We start from the raw sequence: 13729 nt of genomic DNA on the forward strand, positions 1-13729 counted from the left end.
GCCCAACGATCCAGCTCATCTAGATCCCTCTGTATGGCCTTCCCACCCTCCAGCAGATCAACACTCCAGAACAATTTGTCGTCATCTACGAACTTACTGAGGGTGCGCTCGATCACCTCATCGAGATCATTGATAAAGAGATTAAACACAACTGGCCCTGATACCAAGCCCTGGGGAACACCACTCATGACCGGCCACCCACTGGATTTGTCTCCATTCACCGCAACTCTTTGGGCCTGGCCAAAGCATCCTTGTATTCCTCTTAAGCCTCCCGTCACTCCTTCCAAAGGTTATAAATTCTCTTTTTATTCCTAAACTGCAGACACAATTGTCTGTTCAGCCAGGCCGGCCTACTTCCCCGCTGGTTCGCCGTCCGGCACACGGGGACAGCTGCTCCTGCACCTCTGAGATCACCTTCTTGAAGAGAGACCAGCTTCCTGGACACCTTTGTCCTTCAGAACTGCCTCCCAAGGGACTCTGCCAACCAGCCTTCTGAACAGGTCAAAGTCTGCCCTTCGGAAATCCAAAGTAGCAGTTCGGCTGACCACCCTCCTGCAGTCCAACTCCTGTCCCTGCACAGGACACCCCACAGGTCACCCCGTGTGTCTGAGGGCTTTGTCCAGTCTCTTCTTGATCACTGTCAGGTCGGGGCTGTGACACCTCCCTGGAGAGCCTGTTCAGTGTCCAGCACCTCTGGGTGAAGAACCTTTTCCTCACGTCCAACTGACCCTCCCCTGGCACATTGTCCTGCCATTCCCTTGGGTTCTGTCACTGGTCACCAGAGAGAAGAGCTCAGTACCTACCCTTCCTTCTCCCCTTGTGAGGAAGCTGTAGCCACCATGAGGCCTCCTTTTAGTGTTTTCTTCAGCTCTGATGCTCAGAAACCCCTTGGTTTGCTTTCTGCAGCAGAAAGGAGAAGCCATGACCTCCAGGCAATGGGAAGGGGGATCCTGTCCCTCACACACGGCTCAGGGCTCTTCCTGGGACCGTGGGATGTGGGTGTGCAAGGCCGAGGGAAGGACAACACTGGTACAGCACCTTCCAGCTTCCCCATGGGGCTGCAAGGAGGCAACGAGGCCCCAGTGCCGTGAGGACAACATGTCTTCTCCTGGGCCTCAGTGGCAGGGACAACTGCCATGGCCAAGGGGACAGAGACCCGGGTTCTGTTGGTCCCTTCCAGCCTCACCAGCGCCCTTTGCCATCTCCATCACAGGCTGTTCTGCACAGTCCTACACCTGCCCCTCTTTCCCTGCAGGCTGCACACACCCATCTGCTTCCCCACCTGCTCTCACCCCAGCATTTCTGTCCCTTCACTGATGTGTCTGCACCCTCACTGGCTGTTCTTTGGAACACAAACCATGGGCTGATCCAGCTCCCTCTGGGTGGCCTCTTGCACCACAGCACTGCCCTTCCAGTGACATTTCTTCCTCCTGATATCCAGTCTCCATCTTCCAAGTTGCACTTTCTGACTTTTTTTTCTCTCTTCTACTTCTTCCCGCTATCAAGGAAAGCTCGACCATCTCAGAAACTGCCCTTCAAGCTGGGAACCCAACCCATTAGGCTTCTTGTGGTGTTTCACCTCACCAGAAAGAAGTAACCTCACCATGATCTTCTAAATCCCAGGACTGCTGCTGGCCTTTCAGCTTCTCTGACAGACATGACCATGTTCCTGCTGCTGTCCCATCATGTACTCAGGTGGGATGGACATGACAACCCGTCTCCAAGGCCTGTTCCTGGGTAGTGCCTGTGGGTACTTTGGCAGAGGTTCTTTCCCAGCCACGTTCCTGCTGCTGGGCTGTCACCTCCAGAGACAGAACTGACCCCACAGTCCCCTTCACAGCCACACGCTGCTTACTGGATTATGAGTTTCTGAGACACAACTGACCTCATAATACCACACCCATCCATTCCCCTCCTTAGCACCCAGGACCTGACCAAGACTGAAGTGTGCTCTACACAGTCCTACACCTGCCTCTCTTTCTCACAGGCTATAGGCACCCATCTCACTTCCTCACCTTGTTCAAATTTGTCAAACATATTTCCTACTAACAATCTGAGTGAAAAGCATTCTGGTTTCTCTAGCACTTTTGAGAGCACAATCTGGAATCACGGGCAAGGTTGATGTACCAGACCGCAGCACTTGCAATGATCCTATCCAGGGAAGCTGAGATGAATCTCACTGGGCCAATGGGGTTTGTTCCTGGAGTCACACACAGAAATGTCAGGTTCTGTCAGGTGTCCACATCTGAGCTGGCATCATGGACTCCTTCTGCACCCAGGGATGCTCAGAGACAGGGTCTGTCCATTTTACAAAGAGAGGCACGAGTCACAGTGTCTCTCTGGCCTCCTGTTGCCACTCCCAAGGGATGGGAGGCACCTCAGCCCTGTGGTGTGTCACCCTGCTCTGCACTCATCTGAGATGTCCCATGTCATGAGGAATGGACATAGGGACCTCAGTTCAAGGATGCACATCCCAGTGCTGCATGCAGGTGATTTCCCATGGGGTGTTCCTCCCAACATGAGGTGACCTCAAGACCTTGTCTGTGCCATGGGCCTTCATGGAACCCCCTGGAATAACTGATGGAGTTTTTGCTCGCTTGGGTTCATGTCACCTCACGTACATGATGTGCGTGCTCACATCTCATCTGTACAATACAAACTCGGGCTGGTGAACTACTCATAGAGTGTCCCTCCATGGAGGGACAAAGAACCACTCTGAGCTGGGATTTGAGGCCAGGGTTGGAAAAGGTGTTTGTGAGGGGCCAGTCCATGACGATGCCCTGGGGCAGCTTCCACAGGGTGTCCAGTGCACAGGGGCACAGCCCAGCCCCTGCTCTGCTGGTCCTGCAGGTCTCTGGCAGGAGGCCTGGCTGTGAGAGGACACTGCTGTGTGCCCAGCCCTGCACACACACGCTGTGCAGCTGTGCCCTGGTGTTTTGATCTTCAGGCCACATTCTCGGAAGGTTCTTGAGAAAAAGTTTGAATGAAGACCTAAGCCTTTCACCTTTCTTTCTGGAAAGGCTGTTGTGAGGCCAGCTCTGTCACAGCAGTGCCCATGGCCTGTCCCTGCCTGCGCTCACAGGACTGACACACAGCAGGACGGTGACCAGGCTGCCAGAGCACTCAGGCCTTGCACCAACACAAGGGATGAGAAGGAGAGTGTGGGAGTGGAACGAGAACAGCTCTGGAAGGCCAAGCGCTGGTGCTCCCTGGCAGTGCTGCCAGGCTGGACTGTTTTCCCCTCCTCCCATGTACAAAGGAGCTGTCCCTGCAGCTCCAAACAGGTCTTGCAGGAAGGATATAATGAAAAACAAGTCACTACAGACACATTTATTTTGTTTAAAGGCAAAGAGAGCATGGCTCCTGATTTACACTAGTGGTTATGAAAGAAAAGCGGACAGAGAATTAGAAAGGGGATGACAACGTTATCACAACAGAAAAACAGCCAATAACAACATAAAATCCAGATGACAGGCTGGACCTTTAATTAGTTACATTAAAACTCCTATGCAGAAGCAGATGGGCAGTTTCTTGCTTCATAAAACACTAAGACATGAGTTTCCACAGGGCATCCTTGAGCTCCTGGTTCCTCATGCTGTAGATGAGGGGGTTCACTGCTGGAGGCACCAATGCGTATAGAACAGACACCACCAGGTCCAGGGATGGGGAGGAGATGGAGGGGGGCTTCAGGTAGGCAAACATGGCAGTGCTGACAAACAGGGAGACCACGGCCAGGTGAGGGAGGCACGTGGCAAAGGCTTTGTGCCGTCCCTGCTCAGAGGGGATCCTCAGCACGGCCCTGAAGATCTGCACATACGAGAAAAGAATGAAAATAAAACACCCAAATATTACTGAGAGACTAACCACAAGAAGCCCAAGTTCCCTGAGGTAGGAGTTTGAGCAGGACAGCTTGAGGATCTGGGGGATTTCACAGAAGAACTGCTCCAGGGCATTGCCCTTGCACAGCGGCAGTGAAAATGTATTGGCCATGTGCAGCAGAGCATTGAGAAACCCAGTGGCCCAGGCAGCTGCTGCCATGTGGACACAAGCTCTGCTGCCCAGGAGGGTCCCGTAGTGCAGGGGTTTGCAGATGGCAACGTAGCGGTCGTAGGACATGATGGTGAGAAGAGAATATTCTGCACCAAACAAGAAACATACAAAGAAGACCTGGGCAGCACATCCTGCAAAGGAAATGACCCTGGTATCCCACAGAGAGTTGACCATGGATTTGGGGACAGTGATGGAGATGGAGCCCAGGTCCAGGAGGGCGAGGTTGAGGAGGAAGAAGTACATGGGGGTGTGGAGGTGCTGGTCACAGGCTATGGTGGTGATGATGAGGCCGTTGCCCAGGAGGGCAGCCAGGTAGATGCCCAGGAAGAGCCAGAAGTGCAAGAGCTGCAGCTCCCGTGTGTCTGTGAATGCCAGGAGGAGGAACTGGGTGATGGAGCTGTGGTTGGACATTTGCTGTATCTAAGCATGGGCACTGTCATAGGAGGAAAAGATAGTGACAGTTTAGGGGAGACTTCTCTGAGCAAAACCAAAGTCATTTCCCACAGACCCTTCCACAAAGAGACTCTTTTCATTTTCCAGGAGAACGTCCTGGCTGGAGCCCTCGTCGGTGCTTGATGAGTGTGCAATGAAGAGCAGGGTCTCTGCCCAGGGGCTCTTGAGGGGTCAGCCTGACCCTGTGTGATGGGGTGGGGCAGGGGCCAGTCCTGGGGTTCAGCTTTGTCAGATGGAACCGCTCCTGCTGCAGAAGGGACTGTCAGCATCTCTACCCACAGGGCTGAGAAACTGAGTTTGAGAGGTTTGGCGTTTCTACAGCTCCTTCTCCTCTCACAGCCTGGGGAGTGTTGTTGGGTGCCAGAAACCCTCAGCATTTCTGCTGCACTCAGGGAGAACAGAGCGAGTCCTGCGAGACCAGAGGATGCCTGTGGGTCAGTGCAGAGTGAGGGCAGCTGCTCTGTCCCTCTGTCTTGCTCCAGCTGCCCTGGGCTGGCACCTTTCTGAGATGGTGATCACACTGCCATGTTACCATGAAAAGCCACCAGGCATTGCTGAGAGCAGAGGGATCCACCTCAGACCATGACATGTCTCACGCTTTCGTCAGGTCTCAGCACCCCACTTCTATCCCAGGACACACACGGCTCATTTCACAAGCCAAACAGCATTTCTTCCATCATAGCATCTCTGCACTTCTGCATGACTAATTCAGATAATGCTAACGTGCTATAGGACAGGTTTGCATCCTGGAGGGAAGCTCACAGCTTGGAAGAAAAACTCAAGGAGACAGCCAAGTGTCCTAATGATGGCTTTTGATTCAGGGAGACTCAGCTCATTCCCCAGCCCCACACACTGCATTGCCCACAGCCCCACAGGGCAGAGCAAAGCTGGGACACGTGTTCCCATGGACACAGCTGCAGGAAAGGACCCACAAGATCAGGCTGTGACTCTGCAGCTGAAACTCCCATCCCCAGAGAGCCTGACAGCAAGAACCAGATCACACCAACAGTGACCCAGAGCAGTGGAGCAAGAAGGAAACTGCAGTGAGGGTGGGTGTGAGAGAGGCCAGGGCAGAGGCAGCCGGGCACTCAGACAGCGTCACCCTTCCCCAGCTGTGCAGCCACCTCCCACACACCAGCATTGCTGGGCAGCTGCTCTCAGCCCCTGTGCTCTGCAGAGGGAACTGCAGCTCTGGCTGCACAGGAGCTGCTTCATGCCTTGGAGCCCCCGGCCCTGAGGGCAGAGGCTTTGCTGGGTGGGAGAGGAGGCGAGGGGGCTGCTCACAGGAGGGATCTGCACTGCGGGGGATCATACGGAGTTTTCTGTGTTCTCCCTCCATAACAATTCCAGGTTTAGTTTCCTCTCATTTCTGATCATTTCCCTGCTGCCTGGAGATTCTCCCCCTGGGAGGTGTTTCCCTGTCCATGTCTCTTCCCTGTCAGCACTCACAGACCATCCCGCCCTCTGTGCCCTCACCCTGGCCCTACAGATCCTGCCTGTTCACAGGGCACTGCCTGGGGGCATCTTCCTGTTTGCAGGTTGGAAAACAGGACAGGTCAGACTAAGGCTGACAGGTTCAGCAGATGTGATGCTGGTGCTGTGCACAGGCAGAGCAGCGGCTGAAGGGATGTTATGAGGCTTCTGGCAGACATACCGATCACTTAAAGTTGCAGTTCAGGAGTCTCAGTGACTTTTTTAAGCAGGAGGGCTCATTTTCCTTCTTTCTTTTCCTGTACCCCTCACCGCTTCGGATAGGAAACTGAAAAGAAAGGCTCAGGAAAGCTCCCTATCTGTCTGGTAATCCTTGCATTGATCTTCTGCTTGAGGCATCCACTTGGAAAAATCCTGGGGGTGATCTGGAGCTGTGAGCAGCTCTGATCCACAGAGCACCCCCTTAACAGCAGAAGCACCTTTCCTGCCCTGATAGGGGTCGCTCCTTCCCCCCACAGCTTCTCCCCACAGCACCGTTGGGATCTCCCCAGGCAGGCTGAGCGCTGACCCTGGCAGGCGGCAGAGTCCCTGTCCCGGCACAGCCCTGGGGTGCAGGGACCCTGCTCTGCAGGACAGCCCTGGGCACACCTGGGTGCTCACCCAGCTACACAGCTGTTCAAAATTGCCTGACAAGAGCCCCCTCCTTACAGATCCCTCAAGCTGTGCCTGTGCTAACTTTAGGAGATGCCTCCAGGAGCTACAGCTGCATTGCCCTGCACCCAGAGACTTACCATGGCAAGGGCTGCAAAGATTTCTTCTCCAGTGAGCTCTCAGTCATCCTCCCCATCCTGACCACCTTTCATCTCTCTCTGCCTTGCTCGTCTCCCTGAGATCCCCAGGCAGAGCCCTCAGCCCTGCTGCGCTTTGCAGAGGAGCTGCTCCTGGGCAGAGCTGTCTCTCTGCAGCGCTGCCGCTTGCCATGAGCTCCCTGTGTCCCAGGAGCCCAGCCCAGCTCAGCAGCACAGGAGCAGCCCAAGGCACTTTAATGACCCCTCTGGTGGGTTTGGTGCTGAGTCCATGAACTTCAGACCCTGGAGGAAGCTGAAGAAACCTCTCAAGAAGTCCAAGTCAGATTCAAACAGCAAAGTTTCTTGTAATGTTAATGGGTCCCACTGAGGAACACTACTGAGGAACTGACCCCAGGGTCTGGTTAGAGAAGAAAACTGGAGGCAGAGATGACAGGTCAGGACAAGCAAGGTGAAGTTCTCTCTGATGATCCGAAAACCTGGATGTGTTTCATTAATCAAAGGGCCAAGCCCTGACCCCCAACCCTGGGAAGGCAGATCCTGTCCCTCCCACGTTGCCCAGGGCCCTTCCTGGGACAGTGTGATGTGGGGCTGTGCAAGGCCAAGGGCAGGACTATGGTCCCACACCTCCCAGGTTCCTGGCTGGGGACAAGGAGGCCATGAGGCCCCTGTGCTGTAAGGACAAGGTGTCTCCTCACAGGCATCAGAGCTGGAGACAACAGCCATAGCCAAGGGGAGAAGGGGCTCATGTCTGTTGGGGGCTTTAAACCTCTTTACATCCCTTTATCCTCTCCACGACAGCCTGTCCTATGCTGTGGCATCCCCTGCACCTCTTGCCCTGCAGGCTGGAGACATCCCCCCTGCTGCCCACCTTGCTCTTGTCTGAGCATCTTCCTTCCTTTGCTGATCTCTCTCCATCCTCCCCAGCTGTTCCTTGAAGCACAAAGCCTTGGGCTGATGCAGACTCCCTCTGGGTGACCTGCTCCACCACAGCACTGCCCTTCCACTCACATTCCTTCCTGCTCATGTCCGGCCTGGACCTCCCCAGCTGCACTGTGTGCCATTATTCCTTTCTCATGCTCTTTCCCACTATGAAGAAAACCTCCACCATCTCTGAAACCACCCTTCCAGCACTCTCAGGCTACTCCTACACTGCTGCAGCCTCCCCAGCGCTGCTGGGCCAGAGCAGCCCAGGTCCCTCAGCATCCCACACCATGTGCACAAGGTCCTGACCCCTGCCTTGGCACAGCCCTGCACTCTCCAGTTCCTCCCTGCTTCTCCAAACTGGGAGCCGCACACTGGCACACACCCGTGTGTGTGGGGTCCCACCAGTGCTGAACCGAATGGGATGAGAACTCCAGGTGTCTGGGTCCCCACGCTCCTCCTCATGCAGCCCCGTGTGCAGCTGCCTTGGTCATGGTGAGCGTGCGGCACGGGCTTGTGTGGCGGCCCTTGTAGTGCCCAGGCCCTTCTCCTCAGGGTCCCTGCTCAGCGTGTCAGGTCCTGCTCTGTCCTGATGGATGGGGTTATTCTCCTGCCCCGATACAGGACTGGCCATTTCTCCTTGTACAACTTCAGAGCTCTTTGATGGGTGAATTCCAAAGTTTCTCAAGCACAATTAGCTCAGCTGTTAATCTCTGCATGCAGATGGTTTAACCTGATAAAGGTGTCTCTCCCAAGTAAACAGCAGGAGGAGGTACAGGACACTACAAACAGCCCCTCCTGGAGAAACTGTGGCATCTTGGGGGTCTGGTACTCATAATGCCAGAGCTCTGGACTTAGAGGGGAAGTTTCCCTTCATGTGGGAGAACATCAGGAATGCGTGGAGCTCTGCCTGGGGACAGACAATGTCAGCTGAAGGCTGAGGAGTCAGCGTGAGAGGGCAGAACAACATGGACAATGTTGTGGTGACTGGACATCAGCTACTGACCCACTGATGAGGAAGAGGAATTAGATGAGGCCTCCTTCAGACAAAGGAAAGAAGCCTCGTGTTTCCAGGGCCGTGTCCTCATGGCAAACCTAAGATATCCCAATATCTGCAAGGTACCAGCCATCCAGGAGGGTTTTGGAGCTCATGGACAACATCTTCCTGACACGGGTGGCTGAGGAGTCAGTGAGGTGAGGTGCCTCTGGGACTTCACACTTACAAAGCAGAAAGAGTTGGTCAGGGATGGAACAGTCAGGGCTGGGAAAGTAGAGTTGAGGTTCCTGGGAGATGATAACAAGGCAAAGAGCAGGATTTCAGGAGAGCAGGCTTTGGCCTGCTGAAGGACCTCCTTGGGTCCTATGGGATATGACCTTGGTGTCTGCAGTGTTTTTTCTCTCACATTTCCTCCCTCCTCTCTCCCACCTGCTTTTGTGCAGCGTTTTTTACCCTTTCTCAAATACAATATCACAGAGGTGCTGCCAGCATCCCTGAGTGGCTCAGATTTGGCAAGGAGTGGGTCCATCTTGGAGCCAGCTCATATCGGCTCTGTCTGACATCAAACTCCTGTTGTCTTCTCAGAGAGGTGACAACTGTAGCACACCCACACTCACTCCATTTCCAAGACTTTGCCATGTAAACCCGGTACAGGGTGATAACGTGTTGGGTGTTACAAACTACTTGATCATGGGGAAGAAATGGAAAAGATCTTCTGTCAGCAACCTGAAGAAGTTTCCAGTCAATGAGCAGGTTCCTATGGGGAACTGTCATTGCCCTGACATTCACTGGCCAGGCAAAGCGGCAGGTGCCAACAGTCCAGAGGATCTTGGGCCAACTTCTTTACGTGGCTGCCTGGTGGGCCAACAAGGGTGATGCTCACATTGATCTGGAACTGGGAGACAAAGAAGAGCTGGTGAGGGATGTGCACATCAGTGTCCACCTTGACTGTGGTGACCAGGCAACAGTGGGATTCCAGGCACCAGAGGGGAGGGAGGAAGGCCAGCAGCAGAGCACAGGCTGGTGGGCTCCAGAGGAGAAGACTTTGACATGCTGGGAGACGGCGGCCAATAAAGGTGGTGACATGGAAGTAGGTCTGAAGGGTGAAGGAACTCAGGAAATCTGAGAAGCCTTACAGGACAGCCTGCTCCAAGCACAAGAATGATCTCTCCAAGTACCCATGATAAGAAGACTTTATGTCATGAGGCTGCTTGTCTGACCAGACGGAGCTCCAGGGCAAAAAGGCAGCACATGGGAGGTGGAAGCAGGTCAAGCTGTAAAGGAGGAATTTAGAATCCTTGTCCATGGATGTGGGGATGATGCCAAAGCTGCCCTGGACTTGATACCTGCAGGGGAGGCTGAGGGAAGCAAGATGAGCTGACATTGCTTCCTTACAGTAAAATTATAGACAGGGTGAACGTGGGCCTGCTGCTGAACTTCATAAGAGTAGAATCAGACAGGACCGATGTACTTCATGGCTTCTTTGCCTCCATCTTCACCAGCAAGGTCTCCTGGGACTTTGTTCCTGAAGGCAGGAGTCTGGAGAACAGCCAGGAGTGGATGGGGCTCAAGTCAGGGGTTACCTGAGCAAACTCAGACATCATTACAGAAAAGGAGATGGGTCACTTGACCAGCTCCCTGAACACAAGTATCGCTGTGCTGTGGCACCTGAGATTCCCAGGAACTCCCACCTCTTGGTCCAGAGTTGTGTGATTCCTCCTGAGGAGTCCTATCCTGTCTCCTCACTCAAGTGGTGCTTTAGGCACCCACTTTTCTGACACATACAGTCTTTATCAGGAGATTCTCTAGATTAATATTTATTGGAGACTGTTGATATCAGCTGTTCTGGCAATGAGGGCATTGGGAGGGGGACAGAAATATAAGAAATTTGGCTTAATTGGTATTTGTTATGGAAATGCTCTCTGTTTGGCTACAGTACTGAAATATCTCTAATCATCCACACCAGACTTGAAGCCTTTAGCAAAGTGCTGCAGAGAGCCTTGGCTTGTAAGTGCATTTTGGCTGTTAATGAGCCCTCTGCTGCCATGGTCCTGAACTGCAGCTACTGAAAGAATTAACAAACCCCTAATGAAGTGAAAGGCAGAAACAAACCCCAAGTTTCTGAGGGTGTTTGGGACCCCACGAGGGGCCATCACTGACACAAGCAGTCCCTGTCCCTGGAGGCTGCTGAAGGAAAAGCCTGGAGACAATGGTCAGAGGTGGTAAAGGCGATGTGGAGGTGGCTCTGGTGCCCTGTCAGCCCTTCATGGTTGTTTAGCATCAGAATGGCCAAGCCCTGACCCCCAGGGCCTGGCAAAGGAGACCCTTTCAGTCAAATGTTTCTCAAGGCTCTGCCTGTGGTCACTGGGAGGGTATTTATGTTTTGGGTGTGGCTTTGGTGCCAAGTGCTGTTGCTTTAACCACAGGGCTCTAGTTTTCTGAGGGTTTGGCAATGCCTATGAGGTTCCCCAAGCCCACGCAGCTTTTTTCATAGACCTGCAATGGTCACCAATCACCTGAGCTGTCCCGGTCCCAAACTTGGTTGAATCCTCAGTTTGGATCCATGCCCCAGCACTAAAAGCACACGTTCCTTCTTCTGCTGCCCTAAAATAAAAAAGAAAAATCAATCTATTCCACATTAGCACGATCAGCCAATGGTCTTTAGGTCTTCTTCTTTAACACGTTTACTACTACGCATAGACCCGTCTCTTCCTGCACTCCCATGTGTCTCACAAACCTTTCACTCTTGTCCTCCAGTAATGGGCCAACACTCCAGGAGGCTGGTGCTTCCTCCAGGCTCATGGATGATTCCTGAGGACCATCCAAGCATGGGGAGTGTAAGAGAGGAGCAGAGCAAGGTCAGCTCATGGGCCATGCCTGAGCACAGCCCCCCCAGCAGCAGCCGTTCCCCGTCTCCCAGGCACAGCCATGCCCACAGCATGCAAATGTCACTGCCATATATGACTAGTCCAAGAGAAGGCTGCCTTCTTTCCAGGATCCCCCAAAGTCTTTCTCCTATTCCTCCTCCACCCGCAGACATCAGCCACATCCCACTTGCAGGCTCAGACATGGTTGTAAGGATTTGCTGAAGTCATCAGCCATCACCCTTCTCTACCTCACATCCCCTGACCCTCCCACAGCACACGTGGCCGCTCACTGCTGCTCAGGGCCTCTCACTCTTCAGAAGAGGCCTTGAGCTTCTTGGTTCTTCCTGGTGCTTGTTATAAACTTCCTCACTCCCTCCAGAGCTCATGGTGAGGTTTCTTGTCCATCACAGCACCTTTATGACCATGTTTTACTAAATGGGTGTGTTTTTGTGAGCATTTGTGCAGAAAGAGTAGTCTCAGGAAAAAAACAAATATATAAAAACTGATGCTGAGTGAAATGCCATGAAGACCTGAGGAGTTACTCCCATTGCTGTGTCTCTCCTGGAAGGAGTCTGTCCCAAGATGGGGATCCAGCTTCTGCCACTCTCTCGAGAGGCACATGAGCAGTGTCCGTGCACCTGGGGAGGAACAGGGTGATTTTTGCCAGACCACCCTTCATCTGAACCACTTAGATGTGTACTTATGGATGGGGTGTCGTGCCTTATACTGCAAATACCTATTGGATTGGCCCTGCCAGTGGGGCTACCACAGATGCAGACTGCTGTGTTACAGATATTTACTATTTTTAATACTGACACTCTTAGAGAAATTACACAAAGACTTGAATGATTATTGATGCATTTTAACATGATTATCCACAGAAGCCCCAGCAGCTTTGCATCTCAAGAAATGGGATGCCAGAGGGCAAGGGCAGGATGGCTTGGGCTCTGTCCTGGCATCTGGAAACTGAAGTGTGCGCCCATCTCCCAACACCTGCCCTGCCCAGTGAAGGGTGTGAGAAACTCTGAAGTCACAGCCATGACAGGTATCTTATGTGTAACTGCAGACAGTGTTGTCCTGCCAGCTCAGGATTGGAGCTTCCATCCCTGAAGGTATTGAAAAGATGTGTAGACGTGGCGCTTAGGCATATGGTGTAATGGGTGGACTTGGCAGTGTCGTATTTACGATTGGACTTTATGACCTTAAGGGTCTTTTCCAACCTAAATTATGACTTGAGTCAAAACCATTTCAATTCCCATCACCTCCAGCTTCCCCCGAGGTCGGCTGTCGTGTGGCACAACTGGCCTGGCTCTCCAGGCAGGTTGGACACTGGTTTGGTGCCTGTGTTGGGAGTTTTCCCTTTTCTGAGGTAAAAGATCTTCGATGAGAGACAGTTGTAGAGATCTGAGTTGCAGAGATTTCAAGCAGTCCTTTCAAAATCTGAGCAGGCTCAGTTTTGGAGCCAGCGAAAAATAGAGACAATCTCAAGGATATTTTTGAAAAGTGGTACAATCACTAATAAGAATAACAGGGAGTTCCTTATTCCTGATGATGATGATGATGATGAACTAAAGTTTTTTAATTTCATTCCTATCAGTCATTCTTGCTTCTCAAAACAGCTGCTACATCTCGGTAGCTAACCTCTTGCATGGAGTTCTTTTTAAGAGCTTTTTCTCTCACTTCTACCAGATTTATAATTTAAAAAGTACTTCCTAGGACAGAATTGCTCTTAAATCACCCCTCTTTCATAATTTTTCCCCCTTTTTTCTGGTGTGAGAGGAGGTGACATAGGGCAGTTTTATTTCTTTTTTAGCCAAAGAAGGCCAAGGAACAGATCTCAGGTCAGTGCAAAAGCAAAAAGGAATCCAGAATGTTTATGTGGTGTGCACTGACACACACCGTCACCTGCATTTCCAGTCTCTGAAGTCCCAACAGTGCAGCAGAGTCTGGAGTTCTGAGCTCCCTTCATCTGCCCTGTGTGACACATGTAAAAAGAAACTACCCCAGCCAAAAGTTGGTTTTGATTCTCTTCACAACCTGAAGCCCCACATGGGTCAGGAGACGAGCCAGGATACCCAACGAGGACTCGCATGCTCTGCACTTAAAGTTCAGGTGTTCCCGAGAATCTCAGCAGACAAGAAATGCCGATACCTGGGTGCAAGGAGCTGGTCAAGAGCCTCATCTCCATTTCTGTAACGATG

The 13729-nt window shown here is 52.5% G+C and overlaps 1 protein-coding gene across 1 annotated transcript; it reads right to left on the bottom strand.

Moving 5' to 3' along the window:
* Window positions 1-3546: 3546 nt before the first annotated feature.
* LOC136001049 (olfactory receptor 14J1-like) lies at window positions 3547-4086 on the bottom strand (the record flags this gene model as incomplete). The annotated part of the gene is made up of 1 exon (XM_065655096.1): window positions 3547-4086. A coding segment is annotated over one exon (540 nt), but the record flags the coding sequence as incomplete, so codon positions are not given.
* Window positions 4087-13729: the final 9643 nt, after the last annotated feature.

Source organism: Caloenas nicobarica, chromosome 37 (genome assembly GCF_036013445.1).
Source record: "Caloenas nicobarica isolate bCalNic1 chromosome 37, bCalNic1.hap1, whole genome shotgun sequence".
NCBI classification, from domain to species: Eukaryota; Metazoa; Chordata; class Aves; order Columbiformes; family Columbidae; genus Caloenas; species Caloenas nicobarica.